Genomic DNA, 24481 nt, shown 5'->3' with positions numbered 1-24481 from the left:
TGACGTCAGACCGAATCCCCTCCGGCACAAACAATCGACTAGGTGGGCATCCGACCGGGGGCGTTACCCCGTCCAGGGCTGTGCGAACCCTGCTCTCGATCTCCCATGTCACTGCAGAAATACAAATCCTCTGGGGAACGATGGGCTCAAGAGACGTATTGCGCTCGAAAGAATCGAAAAAGACGGGATAACGCGTCGGGTTTGATGTTTTTGGAACCCGGCCGATAAGAGATGGTAAAGTCGAAACGTCCGAAAAATAATGCCCACCGAGCCTGCCTGGAGCTGAGTCGTTTGGCGGACCTGATGTATTGGAGGTTCTTATGATCGGTCCAAACGATAAAGGGAACCTCCGAACCCTCCAACCAATGACGCCACTCCTCCAAAGCGAGTTTGACAGCCAACAACTCCCTATTACCAATGTCGTAGTTTCGTTCTGCGGGAGATAATCGGTGAGAGAAAAACGCGCACGGATGAATTCTGTCTTCCGAGGCGGCGCGTTGGGACAGGATAGCGCCCACCCCCACCTCTGACGCGTCAACCTCCACCACAAACTGCCGGGAGGGATCAGGTGTCACTAAAATGGGAGCTGAAACAAAGCGGCTCTTCAGATTGGAGAATGCAGCCTGTGCTGCGCTCGACCACCTGAAGGAAGTCTGGAGGAGGTTAAGGACGTCAGAGGGGCGGCGAGCTGGCTGAAATTGCGAATAAAACGCCGGTAAAAATTGGCGAAGCCCAGAAATCTCTGCAGGGCCTTACGAGACTCCGGAATTGGCCAATTTACCACAGCCTGAACCTTCTCTGGATCCATGCGCACCCCCTCGACTGACACAATGTGTCCTAGAAAGGGAACAGACTGTGCATGGAACACGCATTTCTCCGCCTTGACAAAAAGCCCATTCTCTAGCAGCCGCTGAAGCACTCGCCTGACGTGCTGCACATGTTCCTGGAGAGAACGAGAAAAAATCAGAATGTCATCCAGGTAGACATAAATAAAATGATCTATCATGTCTCGCAACACGTCATTTACGAGTGCTTGGAAAACTGCAGGAGCATTAGAAAGCCAGAACGGAAGAACACAATATTCAAAATGCGCCCTGGGGGTCAATAACGCGGTTTACCACTCATGACCCTGCTTCATGCGAACCAAATGATATGCGTTTTGGAGATCTAATTTCGTGAAAAACGAAGCCCCCTGCAGACGCTCGAATGCTGAAGACATCAGCGGCAAAGGATACATATTCTTCACCGTGATGCTGTTCAGCCCTCGATAGTCAATGCAGGGTCTAAGAGACCCATCCTTCTTTTTCACAAAAAAGAACCCCGCCCCGGAATCGACAAGGGCGTGGGTGTTCTGGCTTCCGGAACCCCATGTTATGGTGACAGGTAGTAATGTGGCCACCGCAGAGGATTTGTCCAAACTGATTTCACCCATCAGTAACCTCTTACCTACTGATGGGTGTTGTCTTTTACGGGACAGGAAGCCACCCGATGCCCCGCCCCCCCGCAGTAAAGGCAGAGTCCCTCAGTTCTCCGACGGCGCTTCTCCTGCACGGACAAGCGGGATCTGCCCACCTGCATGGGCTCCGGGTCAGCGCTACTCATCTCCGGCGCCACCGCCGAGACCGGAAGCTCAGGAACAGGGTCCAGAAATCTGCCATGCCTCAAGCGACTCTCACGGCGGAGCAGTCTGGAATCCACCCGGATAGCCAGATCCAGTAATTCGTCCAGCGTCTTAGGCAGATCTAAAGAGTAGATCTCATCCTGGAGCCGATCCGAAAGCCCATGTAGAAACGTGTCCCATTGAGCCCTTCGCGTTCCAACCGCTTTCAGCAGCCAACGTGCGGAACTCGAATGAATAGTCCGCCACGCTCCGATTCCCCTGGCGGAGCTCAGCAAGGATTCGGGCGGCCTCTCTCCCAGAGGCGGCCCTATCAAAGACCTTTTTGAGTTCTTTGGAGAAAAGATCGAAGGATGAACAACACGGTAGCTTTTTCTCCCATGCTGTGGTACCCCATTGGGCTGCTCTTCCAGACAAGAGGGTGATTACGAACGCCACCTTGGACTGCTCAGACGAAAACAAGGATGGCTGCAGGGTGATGTACAGGGAGCATTTGGCCAGGAAGGACCGACACAAGTGAGGCTCTCCAGCATAGCAGGTCGGAGGGGGAAGGCGAGGCTCAGCAGAGCGGCTAGCGTTAGCAATCACTGGCGCAGGCATCACCTCCGGGGCTGGTGCAGGATCCGCTTGAGCTGCTCTAGAACCCAGCTGTTGTACATGCGAAGTCAGCAGTGAAACCTGCCCAACCAGGGCCTGGATAGCCTGTGCTGTGGTGGCCAACGCTTCATCTTGGCGATCGATCCGGGCATTGCTGGTTGTGAGGAACTCCGAAATCTGTGATGCACTCGCTGGATCCATGGTGAAGGTCAGTTATTTTGTCACGAATAATAGAATGTTCAAGGGGATCCAAGTTTAACAAAAATAATATTTATTGACAAAGTCAAACAAAAAGCAAGTAATGAATGTGGTGCTAGTGTTAGGAGAAATCGGGCAGGAATCACACAGGAAACAGGGTCCAGAAATTAGTCCTTAGATCCTAAGCACACAGACAAAACAGCACACCATAAGCACACATAACGAACTGACAAAGACACACAGAAAACGTGGCCCATATATAGGCCCGAATATGAGCCTCAGCTGGCGGGCTCATCAAGCCAGCTGAGTGCCGTCATCACACGTGATCAAAACAGATACACAAGGAGAACAAAAACAAACCAACATGATCAAACAGACACTCCGGAAGAGCGCACAAACCTGCAACCGTGACACTTTTAGACCTTTCGCCATGGCACAAATCGTATTTTTCCATCCTTATATTATCAAAAGTGACAGGCCCTGAATGCGTTGGCGCTTTGTGCTTTGCACTTTGCGCATGGATCGTTAAAATAGTGCCCTATTTGTGTATGCAGGCTTCATGAGCCCACAGAGGTCAAACACTGAACTCAAACGACTTTGACTTCTTTCTCTTCAAGAGCTGTAGGAAAACTGAAATTACAATGATATAAAAATACAGATTTTACTGGCAAGAGTTTTGCTGTTACAACTGACCCAGCGTTATGTGGCCATGAACCTGTTCTCCTTACAGTTAACAGCTAAAACATTACCACCGACAATGTGGATTAAATATATCCACACACAGACACACAAATGACATGGCTTTAACCACAAATCAGGCATTCTATCTCAAAAATAATTTAAGTAAAAAAATATGACTTTTTTAGCTGAAATGTAGTTTCTCCTGTCTAATATCTGCTGTGTGTCACAGGACTCTTTCATATGTGATATGAGGACTAATATGAGCATGTGTGAAGTGAATCAACTGATTTGTAACTGGTTCTTGGTTGTAGAGATTGGAAGTGTTACAACTATCCCTGGTCTCCCCCTTGAAATCTAAACATGAACTTGTATTTTAAATATATGACAATTAAATATATATATGAAATAAAATATATCACAATTACATATTTCAATGAGAGATTAGATCTGCCTACAGTGCGTCATTTACAGTATGCGTGTCAGAAAAGCAAGTGATTATAAATACACTGTTTGGCCAAGTCATACGTGATTTATCAATTCATACTTGCAGCATTTCCATGATTTGGTGGAATCGTGATCACATCTTAAGTAAACTGGAGATTGCGTAAACTGTAGAAATGCTCTGGGGTGCGATTCCCAAACAACGATTTAACTCGCGGATGAACTATCATAGTACGATGCATCGTTTGGGTAAAGAACTATGTAGTGACGAGTGTTACCCAAAACCCATAGTTTCTCTGTCGCAGATCCATCGCTTGAACCACGTTAAACGTAAAACGCCCATAATGATGCTCTAAACTGGATGGAGTAACAACTTCTTTAGAGAAAAAACGATAATTTCTTTGTGTAAATTATATTGTTTTACACGCACTCGCATTTAAAATAAAATCCAATTTTAGATTTGGTAAAAACATGCACTCGCTTTCCATATTAACTGAAATATATGTAAATGGCACATATAGGACCCAAGTTTGCTTTACTAATATTATTGAGAAGTTGTACATTACATATTTTATTATAAAACATATCACTTACAAGCTAACACGTATTCTAATATCATATAAATCATATAAATAAATAATGAAATAATGACACTATATATTATAAAATTAAATTTTATATTTAATATATATTAGAAATGAAAAAATCATACTTTTACAATAATATTAATGATGATGATGATTATTATTATTATTATTATTATTATTATTATTATTAAGTCTACGAAAAGTGTACTTTTACAATTTGACACATGTAAACCACTGCAGAAAGTTCTAACCAGCTGGCCCTTGTCATATACAGTACAGATACTTAATAAATAACCCACTACAAACGAAAAGAATTAACGTATGCTTTTTGTTTTCACAAGCTTTAGAGACGTAACATAAATTCCGCTTTTAAATAATAGGTCACCTGTAGCTTTCGCCATAAGGCTGTGTTCTAAATGACATCAAAGTTTTCATAGTGTACTACAAAGGGAGCACAATTGTAAACATGAAGATTGCTAAAACTGAACTATATAAATAGTTTGAAAGCAAATTACACCTAACGCCTGTTTCACACCGCAAGCGTCAGCGGCGCGTGAGCAGAGCGTGAGCAGCGCGTGAGCAGCGCGTGTGTTTTCGGCGTCCATGTTAACAGATTAGAGCTTTCATACCGCACGCAGCAGCAGCGCGTCAGAGCGAGGCGTGAGCGTTGCCGAAGCAGCAGTGCAGCGATAGTTTCGGCGCTGGGTCTATTTTTGACGCGCTGCTCACGCTCAATTAAAGTGACAGTGCATTGAGAATGACCAAAACACATTGAATGACAGTAAAAACTAACAATTTTACCCAATAAATGCGTTAATAATGTCAAATGGTTTATATATAGTCATTCAAATGAACTTAAAACGATTAAAAACGGCAACAAACATTTATTTAGGCCCGAACTACAAAACCAAATGTAAAACTATTTTACTATCAGTTTTGCTTAAGTTGCACATTAGTGTTGTAGGAGAGGGGAAATGGAATATTTACGGGATTTGTAGTCCATAGCGAAGTGTATTGTGGGTAGTGTAGTGCGACACGCATGCTGGATTATGTGAGCTCGCTGTGTTCTGTGCAGCTAGCAGAGCAAGAAAGTTTTAATTGGCTTTGTTTTATGTTCACTCGAATTATTCCTACCGGGAGCTGTTTGCACTGTGAATCTGACAACACGAAAATAAGTAAAAGAATGGCATGCATTAATTACTTTTGTCCGTCTCATCATCTGCACGAGCATGAATTAACGAGCTGTTATTCTGCCGCTGGACATCACTGAAGCGGAGAAATTAACACTAGTTTGATCATGTATAAATATCATTATAACTATATTGTATAAATATGATTATAACTAGGTCTACAGCAACCTGATAATCAAAAAACAAATGACATGATATCACAGGCGATTGTCTTCTGACTGTAGACAATTCTCATATAAGTTAGCTTTAGAAGCATACAGTACTATTTGATCTAAAAAATTTGTAAAATAAACATTTGCAGGTTAATGAAACAGCATAGGAGGGGCCTTGGTACAGATGAAAAGTTTAAAAAGTGTATTTGTATATAGAGGGGTAACTAGATAGAATAGACAGAGATAGGTTGATCTCAGCAGCAGCTGCCGAAGAGCTGCGCGCTGCAGACGCAGCTGGTGTGAAAGGCAAACGCCTGCGTGCTGCTACTGCTCGACATACGCGCTGCTCACGCTCTGCTCACGCGCCGCTGACGCTTGCGGTGTGAAACAGGCGTAAGAGAGATGACCTTAATGCTTTTTTACTTTTAATAATTTTAACTTTGAATGTTAAAATGTTCTAAATGAATAGGGAATGAACTTGCGACCTTAGTTGGCTAACGATGGTTTTGGGAAACGCACCCCTGATCAGCGGATTTTTGCAGCAGAAACTGACTACCGATTCCTTGTCATGGCAACTGGCCGATACCGAGTACCGCTTTATAACACTTTTGCCATTGCATAAGCACAATTACCCTTAAAGTATGAGATCTCGCCTTACCTAAGATAATAAATTACGGTTGTTGCATACATGTAATGGTCAGAAGCAGCTTTACAAAACAAAAATAGATAAAACAGATATAAAATGGACTAACAATGCAATTTGGAAACATTGTTCATGTGTTGTAGCGCTGCTGATGCATAACCCGGGCACACTCGTGCATCTTCCTCCATGTTTGTTGTAAACTCGTAAACAAACACTTGCGATTGGTTCATGAGATCGGCCAAATCAACGAGTACCGACTGAGTTGTGAAATGTGATTATCAGCCAATACCGATCTCCGGCCGATCGATCAGAGCACCCCTAGTAAACTGTCCACCCGACCACTGTTTTCAGGCCGACTCGGGTACGGTTCGCAGGTGCTCCGTCTGTGCACACAGAGACTAACTTAAATTTTTTCAAGCATGGCAAATTCACTTAAGTTTATGTTCTGCGGCTCGCGCCATTTGAAACTCATTCATATTTATTTAAATCTGAGGTAACAAAGTGAATCAAAAGCCACACCGCTAGGCTATTTACAAAACAAATGACTTTAGGCTATATATCGAAAACACGCATTATTTTACACAACTATGAAGACACGTTAACATGTTTGTGATCATTATTTTACCAGTGATGCAGCATGGGGAAATACCTGAGTTTGCAGTAACTGAAATCAGGACTGTCAGCAGGACTGGTCTGCAGAAGCATTTCTCTAGTGCGTATCTGCTCGAGAGCTCTACAATTTTCTAGATTCTTAGCGTCTGATGACGTGATGCACGCGTAATCTCAATGGTGTGATCATACAGTACAGGGAAAAGACAATGTTGTAATCGTACTTGTCAAAAGATAAAAGAGTGTTCAGATATTTTTTATTTTTATTCAGTGATTCCTCAGCGTACCTCTAGAAGGAAGCCCGCGTATCATACTTTGAGAGCCACTGGTGTAGATAGTTAGATAGGCCTCGTCTGTGTATGATTTTTCCTTTTTCAGCTAATGGAGAGCAGGCAGAAGAGGGAGAATCACTAGAGAATCGTTGGACGTTTATCTAAAAACTGTTGAGGAACAGCAGTAGGGTTTTGTTGGGGCTGTCTTTGGTTTTTGCAGATTGGAGTGGAGCAGAACACTCACAAGGGAAACGGTGGAGATATACTGGAAGACCTGGAGCTCAGAAAGCAGGTAGAACTGCTTGAACAGATTAATCAATGTTAGTGTTAGTTTTCAAAGAAATTAATTAAGAATAATTATAGACTTGAAATCTTTCTCTTTGGCAGAATGGCATGGAGCATGTGGAGAAACAGGGAAACACACGGATGGGTGCATGGATGGATGTCCTTCCAAGAGAAAGGGGGTGGTGGTGGGCATAGATTGTTAGATAGATGCCTTGTCTGTGGCTGTTATTTACATTGTAGGTAATTGAATCACAACAGACAGAAGAAGGAGACTCACAAGCGGAATTGTCAGGGAACAGAATCAATAGAGAGGTTTGTGCATTTCAACGCTGAAGTTGATTGGCGCGAGCGAGAGAAGTCATCGATGAGCGAGCGATCCAGGATGTCCCGAGCCAAGACCCAACTTCTCTTCTCAGGACCATAGCCCTTCCAGTCAATCAGATATTGAATACCACGTCCGCGACGGCGGGAAGCTAAGATCTTCTTGACCTTATAAGCAGGAACGTCATCAATAAGGATAGGAGCAGAGGCAGGGGGTGGGAGGTTGGGAGCGCGGATGACAGGTTTAATACATGAAACGTGGAATATCGGGTGGATGCGACAAAGCGAGTGATGTAAGCGCAGTTGAACTGCAGTAGGATTGATGATCTTAATAATGGTATAAGGACCAATAAATTTGGGAGCTAGTTTGCGTGATTGGGACTGGAGGGGAAGGTGGCGGGTGGAAAGCCAGACTCTTTGGCCGCGAATATATCTAGGAGCCTTGATGCTGCGACGATTTGCATTGCGACGAGTAGTTTCTCGGGGCTTTAATAACGTGGAGTGTACGGTTTTCCAAGTGTTACGGCAGTTGCTAATGTACGCCTGTACCGATGGAACCGACGCCTCCCGTTCTTGGGGGAGAATAGCGGAGGTTGGTAACCCAGACAACAGTGGAAATGGGTAAGCCCAGTTGATGACGTAGGAGTGGAGTTGTACGCATATTCAGCCCAGCCTAACTGTTTGCTCCACGAGGAGGGATTCCGCGCTGCTAAGGTGCGGAGGAGGTGACCGAGAATTTGATTTAAGCGTTCGGCTTGCCCATTAGTTTGAGGGTGAAAGCCTGATGACAGACTGGCAGTAGCCCCTATCTGTCGGCAGAATTCTCGCCAGAAACACGAAGTGAATTGCGGACCTCTGTCAGAAACAGTGTTTACTGGTAACCCATGGATTCTAAAGACATGGTTGAAAACCAGTACGGCAGTTTCTTTCGCAGAGGGGAGTTTGGGAGCGGGAATAAAGTGAGCGGACTTAGAGAAGCAATCGACTACTTTAAGGATAACGGTATTGTTCGCTGAAGGTGGTAACCCCGTAACGAAGTCTAAGGCGATGTGAGACCACGGGCGGGAGGGAATGGGTAGCGGTCTGAGGAGACCCGAGGGAGGAAGGTTACTACTCTTGGATTGAGCGCAAACTGGGCAAGACATGACAAAATAACGAGTGTCGCGTATGATAGACGGCCACCAGAAACGTTGACGGATCGCGGTTAGGGTGCCTTTGACCCCCGGGTGGGCTACTAATTTGGAGGCGTGTGCCCAGCGGAGCACAGCCGAATGTAAAGGCTTGGGGATGAATAATTTATTCTCAGGGCATCTCTGAGGGGTTGTAACCCGTGTGAGAGCTCGTTTAACCTTACGTTCGATACCCCAGACTAAGGCTCCGACAACACAGCCTTTAGCAAGAATGGGTTCTGGACTGGAGTCGTTGTTGGAGGGGTTGAACAGACGTGATAGCGCATCTGGTTTGACGTTTTTAGAACCTGGACGATAAGAGATGGTGAAGTCAAATCGCCCAAAGAATAACGCCCATCGCGCCTGTCGAGCATTGAGCCTCTTAGCAGTATGGATGTACGTCAAGTTGCGATGGTCAGTCCAGACCTCAAACGGTACAGCTGCCCCTTCAAACCAGTGTCGCCATTCGCCTACAGCTAACCAAATGGCTAAGAGTTCACGATTACCCACGTCATAATTACGCTCCGCGGGCGAGAGCTTATGAGAAAAGAAGACGCAAGGGTGGACTTTATTATCGGTGACTGAACGTTGCGAGAGAACGACTCCCACACCGGAGCTGGATGCGTCCACCTCCACAATAAACTGTCGGGAGGGGTCGGGCGTAACAAGGATGGGCGCAGATGAAAATAAATGCTTAAGTTTGTCAAACGCAGTTTGGGCAGCGTGAGTCCACACGAAATCAGACTTCGTGGAGGTAAGAGCAGTTAACGGCGCAACAACTTGGCTAAAGTTTCGGATAAACCGCCGGTAAAAGTTTGCAAAACCCAAAAATCTCTGGAGAGCAGTGCGTGTCTCCGGGACGGGCCAGTCAGTTACTGCATGTACTTTGGCTGGGTCCATGCTAATACCCTTGGCGGAGACTATATAGCCTAGAAACGGAACCGAGTCCGCATGGAAAATACATTTTTCTGCTTTTACGAAAAGTCGATTCTCTAACAGGCGTTGTAGTACGCGGCGAACGTGATGGATATGGGTCACGAGCGAAAGGGAAAAAATTAAAATATCATCAAGGAAGACAAAAACGAAGATGTTCAGCATGTCCCTAAGCACGTCATTTACTAGGGCTTGGAATACAGAAGGGGCGTTTACCAGCCTGAAGGGAAGGACCCTATATTCAAGTGACCGAGCGGCGTATTAAACCCGGTTTTCCACTCGTGCCCGGCCTTAATACGGACCAAATGATACGCGTGGCACGCCTGACAAATCACCTTGTTCGTCCTGCAACACAGAGACAGAAGAGACAGGAGGAACAGCGGAGACAAGACATTTATCATGACAGGTAAGACTCCACGACATAACAGTACCATCGGACCAGACAATGTGGGGATTATGTTTAGACAGCCAGGGGTGGCCGAGTATTAATGGAGAAAAGACAGAGTCAAATAAAAAAAATCTTATTGTCTCTTGATGATTTCCAGAGACAGTGAGACTCACAGGCATGGTTATACGTCGAACCCGGTGCAAGAGTTGTCCTTTGAGTGCGTACACCGGAGGTGGCTTGTCCATCTCAATGGAGGGAATACCATGACGTAATGCCCACGCCTCGTCCATGAAGTACCCTTCGGCTCCTGAGTTGATAAACGGCTCGCAGGAAGTGGAGGTGCCACCATGTTGCAGTACAGCAGGGAGAGTAGTTCGCCGCAGTGGAGTGGGGGATAAGGATATCGCGCTCGCCAGAACTCCCCGGTCTACTGGCGAGCTTGCCCTTTTACCGGGCACTTGCCAAAGAAATGATCAGCGGCCCCACAGTACATGCAGAGCCTGTTGGTCAGGCGGCGTTGACACTCAGCTGTAGAGAAATGTAGACCACCCACCTCCACGGGCTCTGGAGGGGGGGTGGGAGCGGGAGAACGGGAGAAGAGAGACATCCTCCTCTCTTCAGGTGGACCTCTGGAGCGGCGACACAACTCCAACCGCTTATCCAGGCAAATCGCCCTCTCTATAAGGGAGTCCAGACAAGAGGGTAGTTCGTGAGAAAAAACCTCCTCCTTCAATTCGGAGGAGAGACCATCCAAAAAGCGAGCGACAAGGGCTGGCTCGTTCCATTCACTGGTCGCCGCCAGGGTGCGGAACTGGATGACAAAATCAGCCGCGGATCGACTCCCATGGCGGAGCTGACGGGAAGCCTCTCTCCCCAGCGCGGATCTGTCGAAAACCTTCAACATCTCCTCCTTAAAAGAGGCGTAGTGAGAGCAGCAGTCAGATTCAGCCTCCCATACGGCGGCTCCCCATTCTCTTGCCCGTCTAGTGAGCAAAGAGAGAACAAATGCCACTCGGGAGCGATCGGTGGCATAGGTAGATGGCTGTAGCGAGAACACTACCTCACACTGGGTCAGGAAAGACCAACATTCAGAGGGTTGACCCGCATATCGTGTGGGATTGTTCACGCGGGGTTCAGATGTGGGATGGTGGACGGCGGCAGCGTTGGACAGACCCCAAGGGCGAAATCTGTGCAGCTGGTTGGTGAGCTCGATTACCTGAGCCGATAGACTGTCCACGGCATGCCGGGCGGCGGAGAGTACATCTTCTTGGTGGCCGATCATCGCTCCCTGGAGCTCAACCGCAGAGCGCAGAGAGCCCCCCTCAGCCGAATCCATTGTTAGTGGTCAGATTATTCTGTCAAGGAACAGAATCAATAGAGAGGTTTGTGCAGTTCAACTCTGACTTTAATAGCAAATTCAACAAAGGCAGTCTGTCAGTACTTCAGATGAAATACACAGATCTGGTTCTTCAAAGCAAACTCAAAAGGGAACACCCACGGCCCGGGGCGAGAGAGGGAGAGAGCCGATCGGTCCGTGCCCACCACAGCGATGCGGGAACCACTGACCTCCGAGTGCTGATGGTCAGAGCACAGTCAACAGGTGAGTAAGCAAGCTGCGGCAATCTCAACATGAAACGATGAACACAGGAGGGATGATCGACAACCAGACGAGACGAGACAAATGATGATGAGATCTGATATTGGTAAAGACTAATACACAGAGAGCAAACGCACAGAGTAACAATAATCTGACAACAGAGGGAGAAAATAGGGAGGTAGATATAGGAGTGTCAATAATGACAAAGCGAGAACAGGTGACTGCTGATCAGCGCTTGTGCTGATTGCGAGCGCTGACAGCTGGTAGGAGAAACACAGAAGGAAAAAAATTGACAATCAACAAACCAGATTCATGACAGGAATGGTGAATATTTATCTAAAGAACACTGGAGATCTCTTTGTGTATTGCTGGAGATCAGCCAGCAAGTAGAGCTCCGTTCCTCTTGTTTTTGTCTTTCCTGGTTAGACTGGAGCATGTGGAGAATTGGGAATCACACCTCAGCAATGACTGCAAACTGATGGTCCGGTTAGGTATTTCTTGAATGGATGGGTGGATGAATGAATGAATAATAGATGTCCTTCCAAGAGGAAGGGGGTGGTGGTGGGCTTAGATAGTTAGCTAGATGTCTTGTCTGTGGTAGGTGTTTCTTTTTCAAGTAACGGACACACAACAGAGAGAAGAAGGAAAGGTGGAGATTTATCTGAAGAACACTGGAGAACATCTTGTGCCATGCTGGAGTTCAGCAAGCATGTAGAGCTCAGTTTGTCTTGTCTTTGACTGGAGTGCAGCATGTGGAGACAAATAGGAATCACACAACTCAGCAATGACTGGAAACTGATGGTTAGAGGTTGGTATTTCCTGAATTTGTGGATGAATGAATTAATAAATGAAAAACAGACAGTAGATGTCCTTCCAAAAGGAAGGGGGTGGAGGTGGGCATAGATTGTTAGATGTCTTCTCTGTTACAGTTATTTAAATTGTAGACTGTTAACTCTTGCTGTAGATTATGCGGTAAATAACCCTAAAATAGCCAGTGTTGTGCTGTAGTAAACAGAAACAGTATTTTACTTTAAAGCAAGTAGAATTTGTATGAAATTGTGTAGCGCAAAGAATAAATGACAGTAATTGACTTTATGTAGCTATTACAGGTAGTGACTGTAATAATAAATGGTAAATTACTGTTCAACAATTACTGTCTCATCTACTCTGATGCTTTATGCTGTTATTTATAGAGAGTTACACTTATCTTAAGACAGAAAACAATGATTTAGGCATTAACACACACATGCACAGGCTGTCTGTTTTATTCTATAAAATATCTGTCAATACTCTTTATTGCTACGTATAAAACTGTAAGATAAAAGAGGATTCCACTACTTTTGGTAAATCAGACATATTTATTGATAATGCAGTTCTCTTTATGCTTTATAATATTAGTTCGAGCATAACAAGTTTTAGCATTCTTACCTCTAGGTAACCGAAGTTTTTTCACACCATAAAATTATAATCTGTTAATAAATATAAGCGTTATTGGATTTATATGCGAGAAAACAGCAGCTCCTCTATTCAGTTTCGTCTGTTTAAAATACATTAGTGACCGGATTTTTAAAATGTCGGCCATGTTGATGTATCGGAGCAACGGCCTGAAGCAGACCATGAGGCGTCTAGCATATTGATTTATTTTGTAATTTGAGACACAAAGTTGTGACTACATTGCTCTCTGGTGGCTTAAACTGAACTTTATTTAATATTTTAGAAATTACATACAGGTTAGACACAGATTTACTATATTCATTTACTATATGCCTAAAAAATAAGACGTATACAGTATGTGCATGCACTATAAATGTAAACATAACAGTTAGTCAAACTGAGAATCGAAATTGCTATTATATTATTTATACAAAATTTTCTATTATTTATTACAAGAGAATCGGTGGACATTTAACTAAAAACTGCTGGAGAACAGCTGGGAGCGTTTTGTTGGGGCTGTCTTTTTGCAGGTTGGAGTGGAGAAGAAGAAGGAGACTCACAAGGGGAGCATTGGAGATATACTTGAAGACCTGGAGCTGAGGCAGCAGGTAGAATGACTTGAATCGACTGAACAATGGAGTTAGTTTCCAAAGAAATGTATTTAGATTAATTAAAGACTTGATATCTTTCTCTTTGGCAGATTGGCATGTGGAGGAAGAGGGAAACACACCTCAGTAATGACAAGTACATCGTAATAAATCAGGTACTGCCTTACATTTTTAAGTTGAATCAAATCAACTTTATAAGACATTTTTAAATGATATATTTAGTTTTTAACAGATTGTCACAGAAAGGAAGAGATTCAGGTGAATAATATAAACAATGTTTATTTACAGGATGGCAGGTGAGTATAAGCAGGTAAGTATATTGATGCAGACATTAGTCCATGAACATAAATTGGATATTTGTGCAGGCTTGGAGACTGTTACCACAGACGGCAAACAGGATGAAAACCAGACGAGGAACCAGGAGACATCACACTAGTAGAGACATGGAAGACAGAGAAGACGTAAGTGTCATGACTGTGTTTGTACACCAGATGCCAGTGTAGTTCGCCAGCAACTCCCAGCGAACTACAGTGGCTTAAGAACTACATATCCATACATTATTTCGCGCACACACCCGGTCTTTCATATACACTGATTTGCAACCACAGCTGTCTCTTTTCACCGTTGATTACCTGGACTATTTATTCAGTCATTCATCCTCTGTTCATCAGTTCATCCTTGTTGGTATGTGTTGCTGATTCCAGCTTGTATCTTGTCATAGTTGTCAAAGTCTAGTTCTAGTTTAATCTGTTTGAGTTCCTCTTTTGTTTGTTTTGTTTGTTGTTTTGTCACTTTGATTTTTGGATCTTTGTTCTCTGTCACTGCACAATACAATATTAAATCTGCACTTGGATTCTACTCCCGTTTTTGTTCCTGTTTTCAATCCGTACCGTGACAGTAAGTAGACTAATATCTAAGAATCAACACTGACTGTGTATAGCGACTTCAGGCCTTTCTTTACTAGGGAAGAGGCTGAACACTGAGTGAATGTGAGTGCAGTCTTTTATAGTGCTGCGATGATGATTGTCAGGTGTGTGTCTAATTAGACTCAGGTGAGGGTGCTCGTGGTGCTTCAGTGGGTGGAGAACCTGGTCTTACAGTGACAGTAAGTGATGGTCAGATATTTCCTTCAGATACACAGAGATAGATACAGTATTTTCTGTTTGTTTTTATGCCTCATTTGTATATTGCTATCTAACTTAACATTTGCAGATAGTTATTTATAACTTTAACATGTATTCCATATTACTGTTATATTATTTGTAGTTTATGCTGTCGACCTGTTCAACATTTGTAGCTTTTGATTGTTATTGGTTTTATTGCCAGTTTTACTGATTATTGTAACACAATTATCATATCTAAGTTTATGGATTGTCATCTTGTAGAGTATTTACTTATAGCTGTGAAATATTATTTGTGAATGTTACAACAGAACCAGACTGGAGACAATGGCAGATGAAACTCCCAAAGACTGGTGTTAAGATAAATGAATGACTTGACATCTTTCTACTGTATTTTGCAGATTGGAATTGAGCACATGGAGAAAAAGAGGGAATCACACACCTCAGCAACGACTGGATGGTCAGGAATTTATTTTAAAAATAAAACAGATGGACGGGTGAATCGATGGACGTCCTTCCAAGATGAAGCAGTGGTGGTTGGTATAGAGCAGGGGTCACCAACCTTTATGAAACTGAGAGCTACTTCTTGGGTACCGATTAATGTGAAGGGCTACCAGTTTGATAAACACTTCTCAAATAACAAATTTGCTCAATTTACTTTTAATTATACTTCATGTTTTTGGTAATAATTAATGATATTCATCCATGTGAAGACACTGATCATGTTAATGATTCTCACAAAAGTTATCAACAATGATTTAACTGGGTAGGTATTTCCTGTATTTAATGTATCAATGTGCAACACTTTATTTTTATATATCTCTGCAAATATTTACATTTTTAAATGATTACTTCTATATTAGATGAAGCTTATTGGTAAGTGGTGCTATGGTGAGCTAGTTTTAGAACAGGCCTGCGGGCAACACATGTGATCCTCGCGGGCTACCTGGTGCCCGCGGGCACCATGTTGGTTACCCCTGGTATAGAGAGTAAATAGGCCTGTCTGTGTCAGGTTTTTCTTTTTCAGGTTAGGAAGAGAGAGCAGGCAGAAGAGGGAGAATCACAAGAGCATCGCTGGACATTTATCTTAAAAATGCTGAAGAACAGCAGGTAGAGCTCTTTCAGTGCTGTCTATTGGTGCATCCTAAATCGCAAACTTATTCACTATTCTGCGCCATTTTGTAGTATAAATAATGTAAGAAGTGTGAGTAGTAAGTATTTTATTCTAAAGAGATTAAGTGCACTTTAAATTCCCAGATGATGCACTTATTTAACCGTTAAACAAAAGTGTGGACTGTTGGACACTTCACACACTCAACAGATGCAGTTTTGGTCACGTAGCGGAAGGGATGGAGCTATCGGCTTCTTAAAAGGTTAACTTTATTTTGGATTATAAAAGCAAAACTCACTGAGAGTGATTATGCTACTTCCTGATGATGAATGTGGTTATACTCATGGCAGGTATTATCTGATAGTTTGGTCATTTGTTTCACTGATTTGGGAACCGTCAAACATCCTCTGGGAAAGGGTTTGAATTTATTAGTAAATAACCATTAGGGATCAATTTGGGACGACACCACATTCATATGCTATCCTGTTGAGTGTGTTATTACATAGTGTTTAAGTTCATAGTGTATAGTGTGCAATTTCAGATGCAGATTTTGTCTTTTGTAGGTTGGAGGAGTGGAGCAGAAGAAGAGACTCACAAGAGAAACGTGGAGATATACTGTAAATCCTGGAGCTCAGGAAGCAGGTAGAATAGCTTGAACCGACTGAATATTGTAGTTAGTTTCCAAAGAAATGTAATAAGATTATTTAAAGACTTGACTTCTTTCTCTTTGGCAGATTGGCAGAAGCATGTGGAGGAACAGGGAAACACACGGATGGGTGGATGGATGGATGTCCTTTCAAGAGGAAGGGGGTAGTGGTGGGCATAGATTGTTAGATAGATGTCTTGTCTGTGGCTGTTATTTACATTGTAGGTAATGGACACACAAGCGGAATGGTGAATATTTATCTGAAAAACACTGGGGAACACTGTTTATTGCTGGAGGTCAGCCAGTAAGTAGAGCTCTGTTTCTCTTGTTTTTGTCTTTTGCAGATTAGACTGGGGCATGTGGAGAAATGGGAATCGCACCTCAGCAATGACTGCAAACTGATGGTCTGGTTAAGTATTTCTTGCATTGATGGAATGATGCATGAATAGAATAATGAATGGATGGATGGATGGATGGATGGATGGATGGTAGGCTGGTCGGATGGTAGATAGATGTCCTTCCAAGAGGAAGGGGGTGGTGGTGGGCATAGATTGTTAGATAGATGTCTTTCTTGTGGCAGTAATTTCAATTGTAGATAATGAACACACAACAGGCAGAAAAGGGAGACTCAGAAGAGCATCAGGAGCAGGAGACTCACCAGGGGTGTCGCAAGACCCCATTTACAGGGGCACATGCATGTGTAAATAAAGCTATGTCGTTCATCGAAAAACAAACTGACGCATGTGTGCAGAAAACCACTCTTGTGCGCCTCACATAGCACTGTATAGCGTTCCACATGCAAACCTCCACTGTCAGGTCCACGTTGTGAATTAGTTTTTTTTTCAGAGCTGTTTTCACCAGTCAATTCATATCAGGGACAATAGAAATGTCTTGAGCTTTTTAAAGTAAAAAAAAAGATATTTGGATCCTTGGTGTTCTGACTTTGTTTTTGCAATTAACTAAGATTGATGTGTGCGCTTTTGTTTTGTTTGAAAAATATGTTTCAAATCATATCTAAAGTGTGTCTATGTTCCTTTAATATGCTTAATATATTATCTATATATCAAGTCAATCAATGCCACACTAGAGCTTGTTCAAAGGTTAGTATAAAATATGGACGAGATACATTTGTAGGCAAAATTATTCACCCTCTTTTGAAATTTCAATTAATTTTCAAAATATATCCCAAGTTATGTTTAACAGAGCAAGGAAATTGTCACAGTGTTTCTTATCACTTTGTTTACTTTTCTTATTTTTAACCTGACTTGGCCTAGTTTAATCTAGTTAACTCTTTAAATTGCACTGTAAGCTGAATATTCGTATATTTAAATATCTTCCTAAAATGTGTTTTTTGTGTTAAACAGCACTTGCATGCATTTTTTTTTTTTTTTTTTGCAGTGGCTCAATGAATTTGACTAGAGAACTTTCAACAAATGAAGTCAATTGCATTTTTTATTATTGGATATGTGATTATGATAAATGTTGCCAGTTGCTTTGAAAATATGTTTTGAACCATCAGTGTTGCTGGAGAAAGTTAATTTAGAAAGTAATGCATTACAATATTGAGTTACTCCCCCCAAAAAGTAACTAGTTGCATTACTCAGTTACGTTTTGTAGAAAGTAATGTGTTACGTTATTTTTGTGTTACTTTGCAGTCTTGATCTCTTTCAGAACTTACAGGATTTTTTTTTCTTTTTAGACAGAGGAGCTCTGCAATTAACAACACACAAGCAATGTTTGATACTTTTCGTCATATTAGTGAAGGAAAATGAGCATCGAGACAACTCAAATATTATTACTTAATTGTTTAAAATAATGTGCTACTTGTTATCTAGAAAAGTAATAATATTAAATAACTTGCAATGCGTTACCCCAACACAATATACACTGTAAAAAAAACAATGACTGCCCAAACTCATTTTTTAGGGGCTGGTCGCATCTAAATTTTTCAATTGGACCAAAAGAAATTCAGCAAAATTCTTATTTTTTTCAATTGTAGCAACAGCCTGTCAACATTGGCTCAGTGAGAAATAATGTGTTGAGCCTATTGAAAAACCATCAAGTCTGCCCTTATGTTATTGGCTCAAATGAATATTTTAAATGGTTGTAGCATGCTTTTTAAGCTTCACCTAATTTAAAAATGTGTATTGATAAGTTGACGTTGCTAAAGCAACTTTACTGAATTGTTTATTCCCCATTGTCCAAAAAGAAAATGAATAATAAAATATAGAAATGTAATATGTATATAATACTGTATATGTAGTGTTACTAGTGTATAATATATTGATACACTAAACACTACCACATGTATTTATTTTTATTAAACAGACACTATTGTAAAAATACATTGACATAATGAATACAATGAACTTTTCTATAAAGTATTATAAAGTCATACATTTTATTTCTCAAAATATACACAAAGCTGAAATGTATTTAATATTTTTACTGATATGTGCAAAAATGTCCAAAACACCATAAAATGTCAGTATTTTTGTGAGGCTACTTCAACCATTGTTTAGTGTTGTCAATCAATAGCAATCTAGCCCATATAAATGGCTGGACTACTACAAATCTGCCACCAAAAGTACTACAAATCCTGTTATGCACCACACACTCACACCTGTTTCTGTTTCACCTTGATTACACACACTTGCATACATGAAGCCAGAGAATCATTATGAACTGACTACTTGGACTTTAAAAGCCGTGTAGTCACAGTTGCTGAGTCTTGTTATACTATATTGTGAACATTACAACGCCTTTGCATTTGCTTTGTTCTGTTTGTTTACATTACTTGCTACCTGTACTGACCATTCGCTTGTTTATTGACCATGACTCTGAATTTTCTGCATGCATCTGTTTGACCCCTGTTTTGACCATTGCTTGCCTGACTATTCTCATAATAAAGCTGCATTTGGATCCTCAACTTTGTTGTGCAGTGTCTTTACATTACAAACACAGTCACCTGAACAATACCATTCCTGAAAAGCTCATCTGAACTCATAAAACCACATTCTTAATGGTCAAACCATTTCATTAAACATACTTAAAACGTCAAAACACGATCATATCTAAACAGAGGATTACTTAGCCCTGTTGACAGATGATTCCAGAACAGAAAGAAACGCACAAAGGTTTCAAAAATTAAAGAAAAACAATCTTCAAAAGAGATTTCAAGCACGTGAAACTGCATCTACTACAAGTATTCACATTTACAAAACTGTTGTTTTCCAGGTTGAGTAAATACAATAATCCAAAAGCACAAAATGTTTTGATAAAGTTGACCACCATCTCTTCTTCATTGTAGTTGTGTGCGTTTCCAATGGCCCTGCGTGTTAAAAAATACAAAATAGCAATGTCAATACTAAGTCAACATATCAAATATGTCTCCATACTATTAATATAATTTTCAAAAACACTCCTGTTGGTTCACATAAGGTCATTTTAGAATCTCAGAATGTAAATGTTCCAACACAATCTCACTGCAATTCGTAACTTTTTGGTTTAGTGGATAATTCATATGAATTTGTTTGATCTAATTTGTACTATAGTACAATTTAGGGGTGGGGTTGGGTGCCACGCCTCCTTTTTAAAATCGTAGAAATTCATACGACTGAACTCATACGAATTTGTACTAATTAGCCACTAAACTCACAAAACGTAAAATACTTACATTTTCTTGGGAGATCAGGCTGAAATGTTTACATTCTTATTAGTAAGATAATTGACTGTCTATACTGTAAGAATGCTCTGGGGTAAATTACATATTCACATGTTAAATTATTGTCAGCCACTGTTTACTGGCAACAATTCTACAAAATATCAGATGGTGAGGAAATTAAGCCAGAAGACAAAAAACGGGGTTTGTTTCACACAAAACCGATAATTCTGTCATAATTTACTCTCTCTTCACTTCTTCCAAACCTTTGTGACTTTCTTTCTTCAAAAAGTGTCTTCGACAGCATCCGACAAGCTATTCTAGGAAAGATTAAATATAACTAAAATGAAGCACTAAACCATCATAATTGAATAGAAAATGAGGCAAATAACTGCAAAAAAGGTCAACTTCTTGAGATAAATAAATCATCCCTTCCAGTACACTGGCTACGGGCCTGAAACAGGAGTGTTGGCTGGTATGCAGTAAACATCCAGTAATTTTACAGATTATCAGGGGAATTATTTTTTGTTATATTTAATACATCAGATTTTTTACTTTTTTCATGCAAGAACTAAATCAAAATCAATACAAAACAAAACTTAACATGGGAGATAAATAAATTTTTGTTTATGTCTCAAACTTTGGAAATAAAATACAGAGGTTAATAAATTCAAGCTTTTTATTGGAATTGATTTTGTTAAAAATATGTAGAAACTGATATGTAAATATGTAAATCTAAATCTTCATTCATTCATTCATTTTCTTTTCAGCTTAGTCCCTTTATTAGTCTGGGTCACCACAGCGGAATGAACCACCAACTTATCCACCATATGTTTTTACGCAGCTGATATCCTTCTAGCCGCAACCCATCACTTGGAAACATCCATACAAACATCCATGCGCGTGTTCAGCATCCATGAACACACATATTCACGCAGACACTCATATAATACGGTCAATTTTAGCCAACTCAATTTACTTGTACCGCATGTCTTTGAACTTGTGGGGGAAACCGGAGCACGGGGAGAACATGCAAACTCCACACAGAATTCCCAACTGACCCAGCCGAGGCTCAAACCAGCAACCTTCTTGCAGTGGGGTGAACGTGCTACCCACTGTGCCACCATGTCGTCAATCTCAATCTTTTTTACGTAAAAACAAACAAAATATGGAAATTTTAAACTTTTTTTCAGTAAACAAACAAAAATATTTACATTTCAAGCTTATTAAAAATAATAAACACAAATATGTACAGTTTAAACTTATTTTAATTAAACAAAAATAAAAACAAACACAAATATGTACATTTCAAGCTTATTTTAATTAAACAAAAATAATAACAAACACAAATATGTACATTTTAAACTTATTTTGAAGTAAACAAAAAATAAAAACAAACACAAATATGTACATTTTAAAATATATTTTAAGTAAACAAAAAACAAACAAACACAAATATGTAGGCCTACAGTTCAAACTTATTTAGGTAAACAAAAATAAAAACAAACACAAATATGTACATTTTAAACTTATTTTAAGTAAACAAAAAACTAACACAAATATGAAAATGTAAACTTATTTTAAGTAAACAAAAATAAAAGCAAACACAAATATGTACATTTCAAGCTTATTTTAATTAAATAAAAATAATAACAAACACAAGTATATTTTAAACTTATTTTAAGTAAACAAAAATAAAAACAAACACTAATATGTACATTTTAAAATATAATTTAAGTAAACAAAAATAAAAAAGCACAAATATGTACATTTTAAACTTATTTTAAGTAAACAAAAATAAAAACAAACACAAATATGTACATTTTAAAATATAATTTAAGTAAACAAAAATAAAAAAGCACAAATATGTACATTTTAAACTTATTTTAAGTAAACAAAAATAAAAACAAACACAAATATGTACATTTTAAACTTATTTTAAGTAAACGAACACAAACACAAACAACGATATATACATTTCAAACCTATTGTAATTAAACAATAGTTTATTAAAAGATTCGACTGGAATACGTTGTGAACACATTTTTTTTTTTTTACATATTTCATTATTAATATCTAAAAGATAGAACCCTTAACCATTCTGTAAAAAAATAACCAAGCTCTTTTCCAATCAATATTCTTTATTACAAAGCTTCAAAAATAAATCTACTTTAAAGTAAATTTTGTTTTTGAAAAATATCACAAACATGTTTGTTCCCTTTGTGATCTTCGCGCTGTCATTCGCGGCGCTACAAGCGCGTCAAGATTGCGTCACGACTGTTAAGGGACGGTTTTTTGTCTCAGCCAATCAGCTTCCGTGACGACGGCAGCGCGTATTGTTTAGATTTCACTGCAGCGAATGCTAAGCTAACGGTGGAAATAAAGTGTTTTTTAGGTCAAAACCTTCCATTAGAACATGCTGGTACGCATCGATTTACTGGTATAGAGCTATTTTTGTGAATTATCCCAGCAAAAAGTAGCGGAGAGTTGAAAATGACCCAAGAGTGTCCATCTGTTCCTTGACAACCTGTTGAATGCATCAAATGAAACGAGCGTCAGGCAGGTATGATAATAACTTATAATAATAACCATACATAGACACCACTTGATACGACTATACTTTAATATAACGTTAACTCTTAATTTAAGCGAGTGTTTAATGTTTCTACAAATTATCATGTTCGTGTTGTTTTTACACCAAGTACATTTAAACACCAGTGTTAATGTTATACATTCGCTTAGTTAACCTTTTATTCCCAGGTGTCTTCATAACTGTCACCAATGTTGAGAGACAGCAGGGGTTTGGTAGAGGATGTTGTCACCTTGAGAAATCAACTGCGATTAACTGAGAAAAACCTACTATCAGTGGGTGAACAATTGAGGTGAGGCTCTTAACGTTAGTCTCTGGAGAACTGTTGCTGAGGAAATGCACTGGGGGTTTATTTTATGATAACGTTCTCATCTGTTTTTAGACTTTAAAATCACTTTTATATACATTTGAATCTCTTTTTCTAGCACCACGAAGAGAGGTTTTCTTTTGGCAAACTTAAATTTATGTATGTGAAATTTACATAATAATAAAATAAAGTTTATACCAAAACCAGCATATTTTACAGAGTGATCCTTAACATAATAACCCAAAATCACTTGTGTATGAGTAAAGGAAAATGATTTTAAAATATTATGAGCAATAAAAGCTCAACATTAATCAAAAAAAGTTTAGTATATTAGCAAGACCAAAAAAAAAAGTAAAATAGCTTCATTAAAGCTACACAAATGTCTTTATATAGATCAGTTAAAGAAGAGAGTCTTCATTTTTTTAAAGCATGTGATCATAAGTTGCCATGTCTCATAAAATCCCTTCATTAAATATATTTAATTTCTTCTAATTTCAAATATAAAATCAGATCGCATATCCACATTGAAGCTTTGTATGGGTAAAAAAAAGTGACCATTTTGTCACTTGAGGTGTTGTAGGGTTGTTTCTGACGCGTGAGAGCTCAACAAACGAATCATCCTCCAAATACTGCTTATCAGATTTATTTTTTGCACAGACAGTTCTTATGGTTCAATTTCCACTCACAGTCTGATATATAAATGCTCATAAAATCACATTGAATGCCTCAATAAAGCTCTTTCAAACACGGTCAAAAAATGTTGTGCTTCCCTCTAATTACACACCTGTTGTTCTAAGTCTTTGTCTACCTATATACTTCTCCAAACCCCCACTCCACCCAGTGGTCAAAAACAGCATTACAAAACATAATGGCTCTTACACCCCGGCCCCTAATTGTACATGGCAGGTAGACATAACAATTCAACAATGTACATACAAAGAGCCATTAAAGCAACACTATAAACATTGCATTAATCAATTCTGTGAAGGTGTCAAATTTAACAGTCTTTACCATCAGTCCATTATATTTCCATGTTGTCATACAACAGACAAAGTTTTGTCACGGGTCTCTCAAGTACACTGGTTTTAGTTTGTACTCGCACAGAACGAACAAGTCCATTTTTATCTGGAAAAACCTCCAGAATTCGCCCCAATAACCAAGACCCTCGAGGGGCAGACGAGTCCACAATGACAACAATGTCACCAGGAACAAAGTTTCTCCTTTCCTTATTCCATTTCTGCCGATCTTGAAGCAAAGGCAAATATTCATTTGTCCATCTTTTCCAGAATAATTCACACATATACTGGACCTGTTTCCATCTC

The 24481-nt window shown here is 40.3% G+C and overlaps 1 protein-coding gene and 2 long non-coding RNA genes across 7 annotated transcripts in view; 2 read left to right on the top strand and 1 right to left on the bottom strand.

Moving 5' to 3' along the window:
* Positions 1–1516: 1516 nt before the first annotated feature.
* On the bottom strand, positions 1517–4427 carry LOC147846217 (uncharacterized). The gene is made up of 2 exons (XR_015478265.1): positions 2828–4427; positions 1517–2639 (listed from the first exon to the last, which is right to left on the bottom strand). It is a non-coding gene; the product is annotated as an uncharacterized LOC147846217 (long non-coding RNA).
* LOC137487435 (uncharacterized) lies at positions 4150–19528 on the top strand. The gene is made up of 12 exons (XR_015478255.1): positions 4150–4644; positions 5863–7280; positions 7376–7585; positions 11560–11787; positions 13612–13723; positions 13816–13878; positions 14089–14184; positions 15246–15380; positions 15857–15954; positions 16519–16597; positions 16690–16771; positions 16946–19528. It is a non-coding gene; the product is annotated as an uncharacterized LOC137487435 (long non-coding RNA).
* Positions 19529–22552: 3024 nt separating this feature from the next.
* The window catches only part of ccdc18 (coiled-coil domain containing 18), an 85703-nt gene continuing 83774 nt past the window's right edge, over positions 22553–24481 (top strand). For 4 of the 5 annotated variants that reach the window (XR_015477866.1, XM_087239791.1, XM_087239790.1 and 1 more), the window contains exons 1-2: positions 22569–22825; positions 23023–23144. Coding sequence is in view for 2 of the 5 variants with exons in the window: in XM_087239789.1 (XP_087095915.1) it covers positions 23044–23144 (101 nt within the window). In the remaining 3 variants the exon portion in view is untranslated. 5 annotated transcript variants of the gene reach the window in all.

Source organism: Danio rerio, chromosome 2, assembly GCF_052040795.2.
Source record: "Danio rerio strain M-AB ecotype USA chromosome 2, GRCz13ab, whole genome shotgun sequence".
Classification (NCBI taxonomy): domain Eukaryota; kingdom Metazoa; phylum Chordata; class Actinopteri; order Cypriniformes; family Danionidae; genus Danio; species Danio rerio.
The sequence above is the reverse complement of the archived record's forward strand: the minus strand, read 5'-3'. Positions and strand labels throughout refer to the sequence as shown.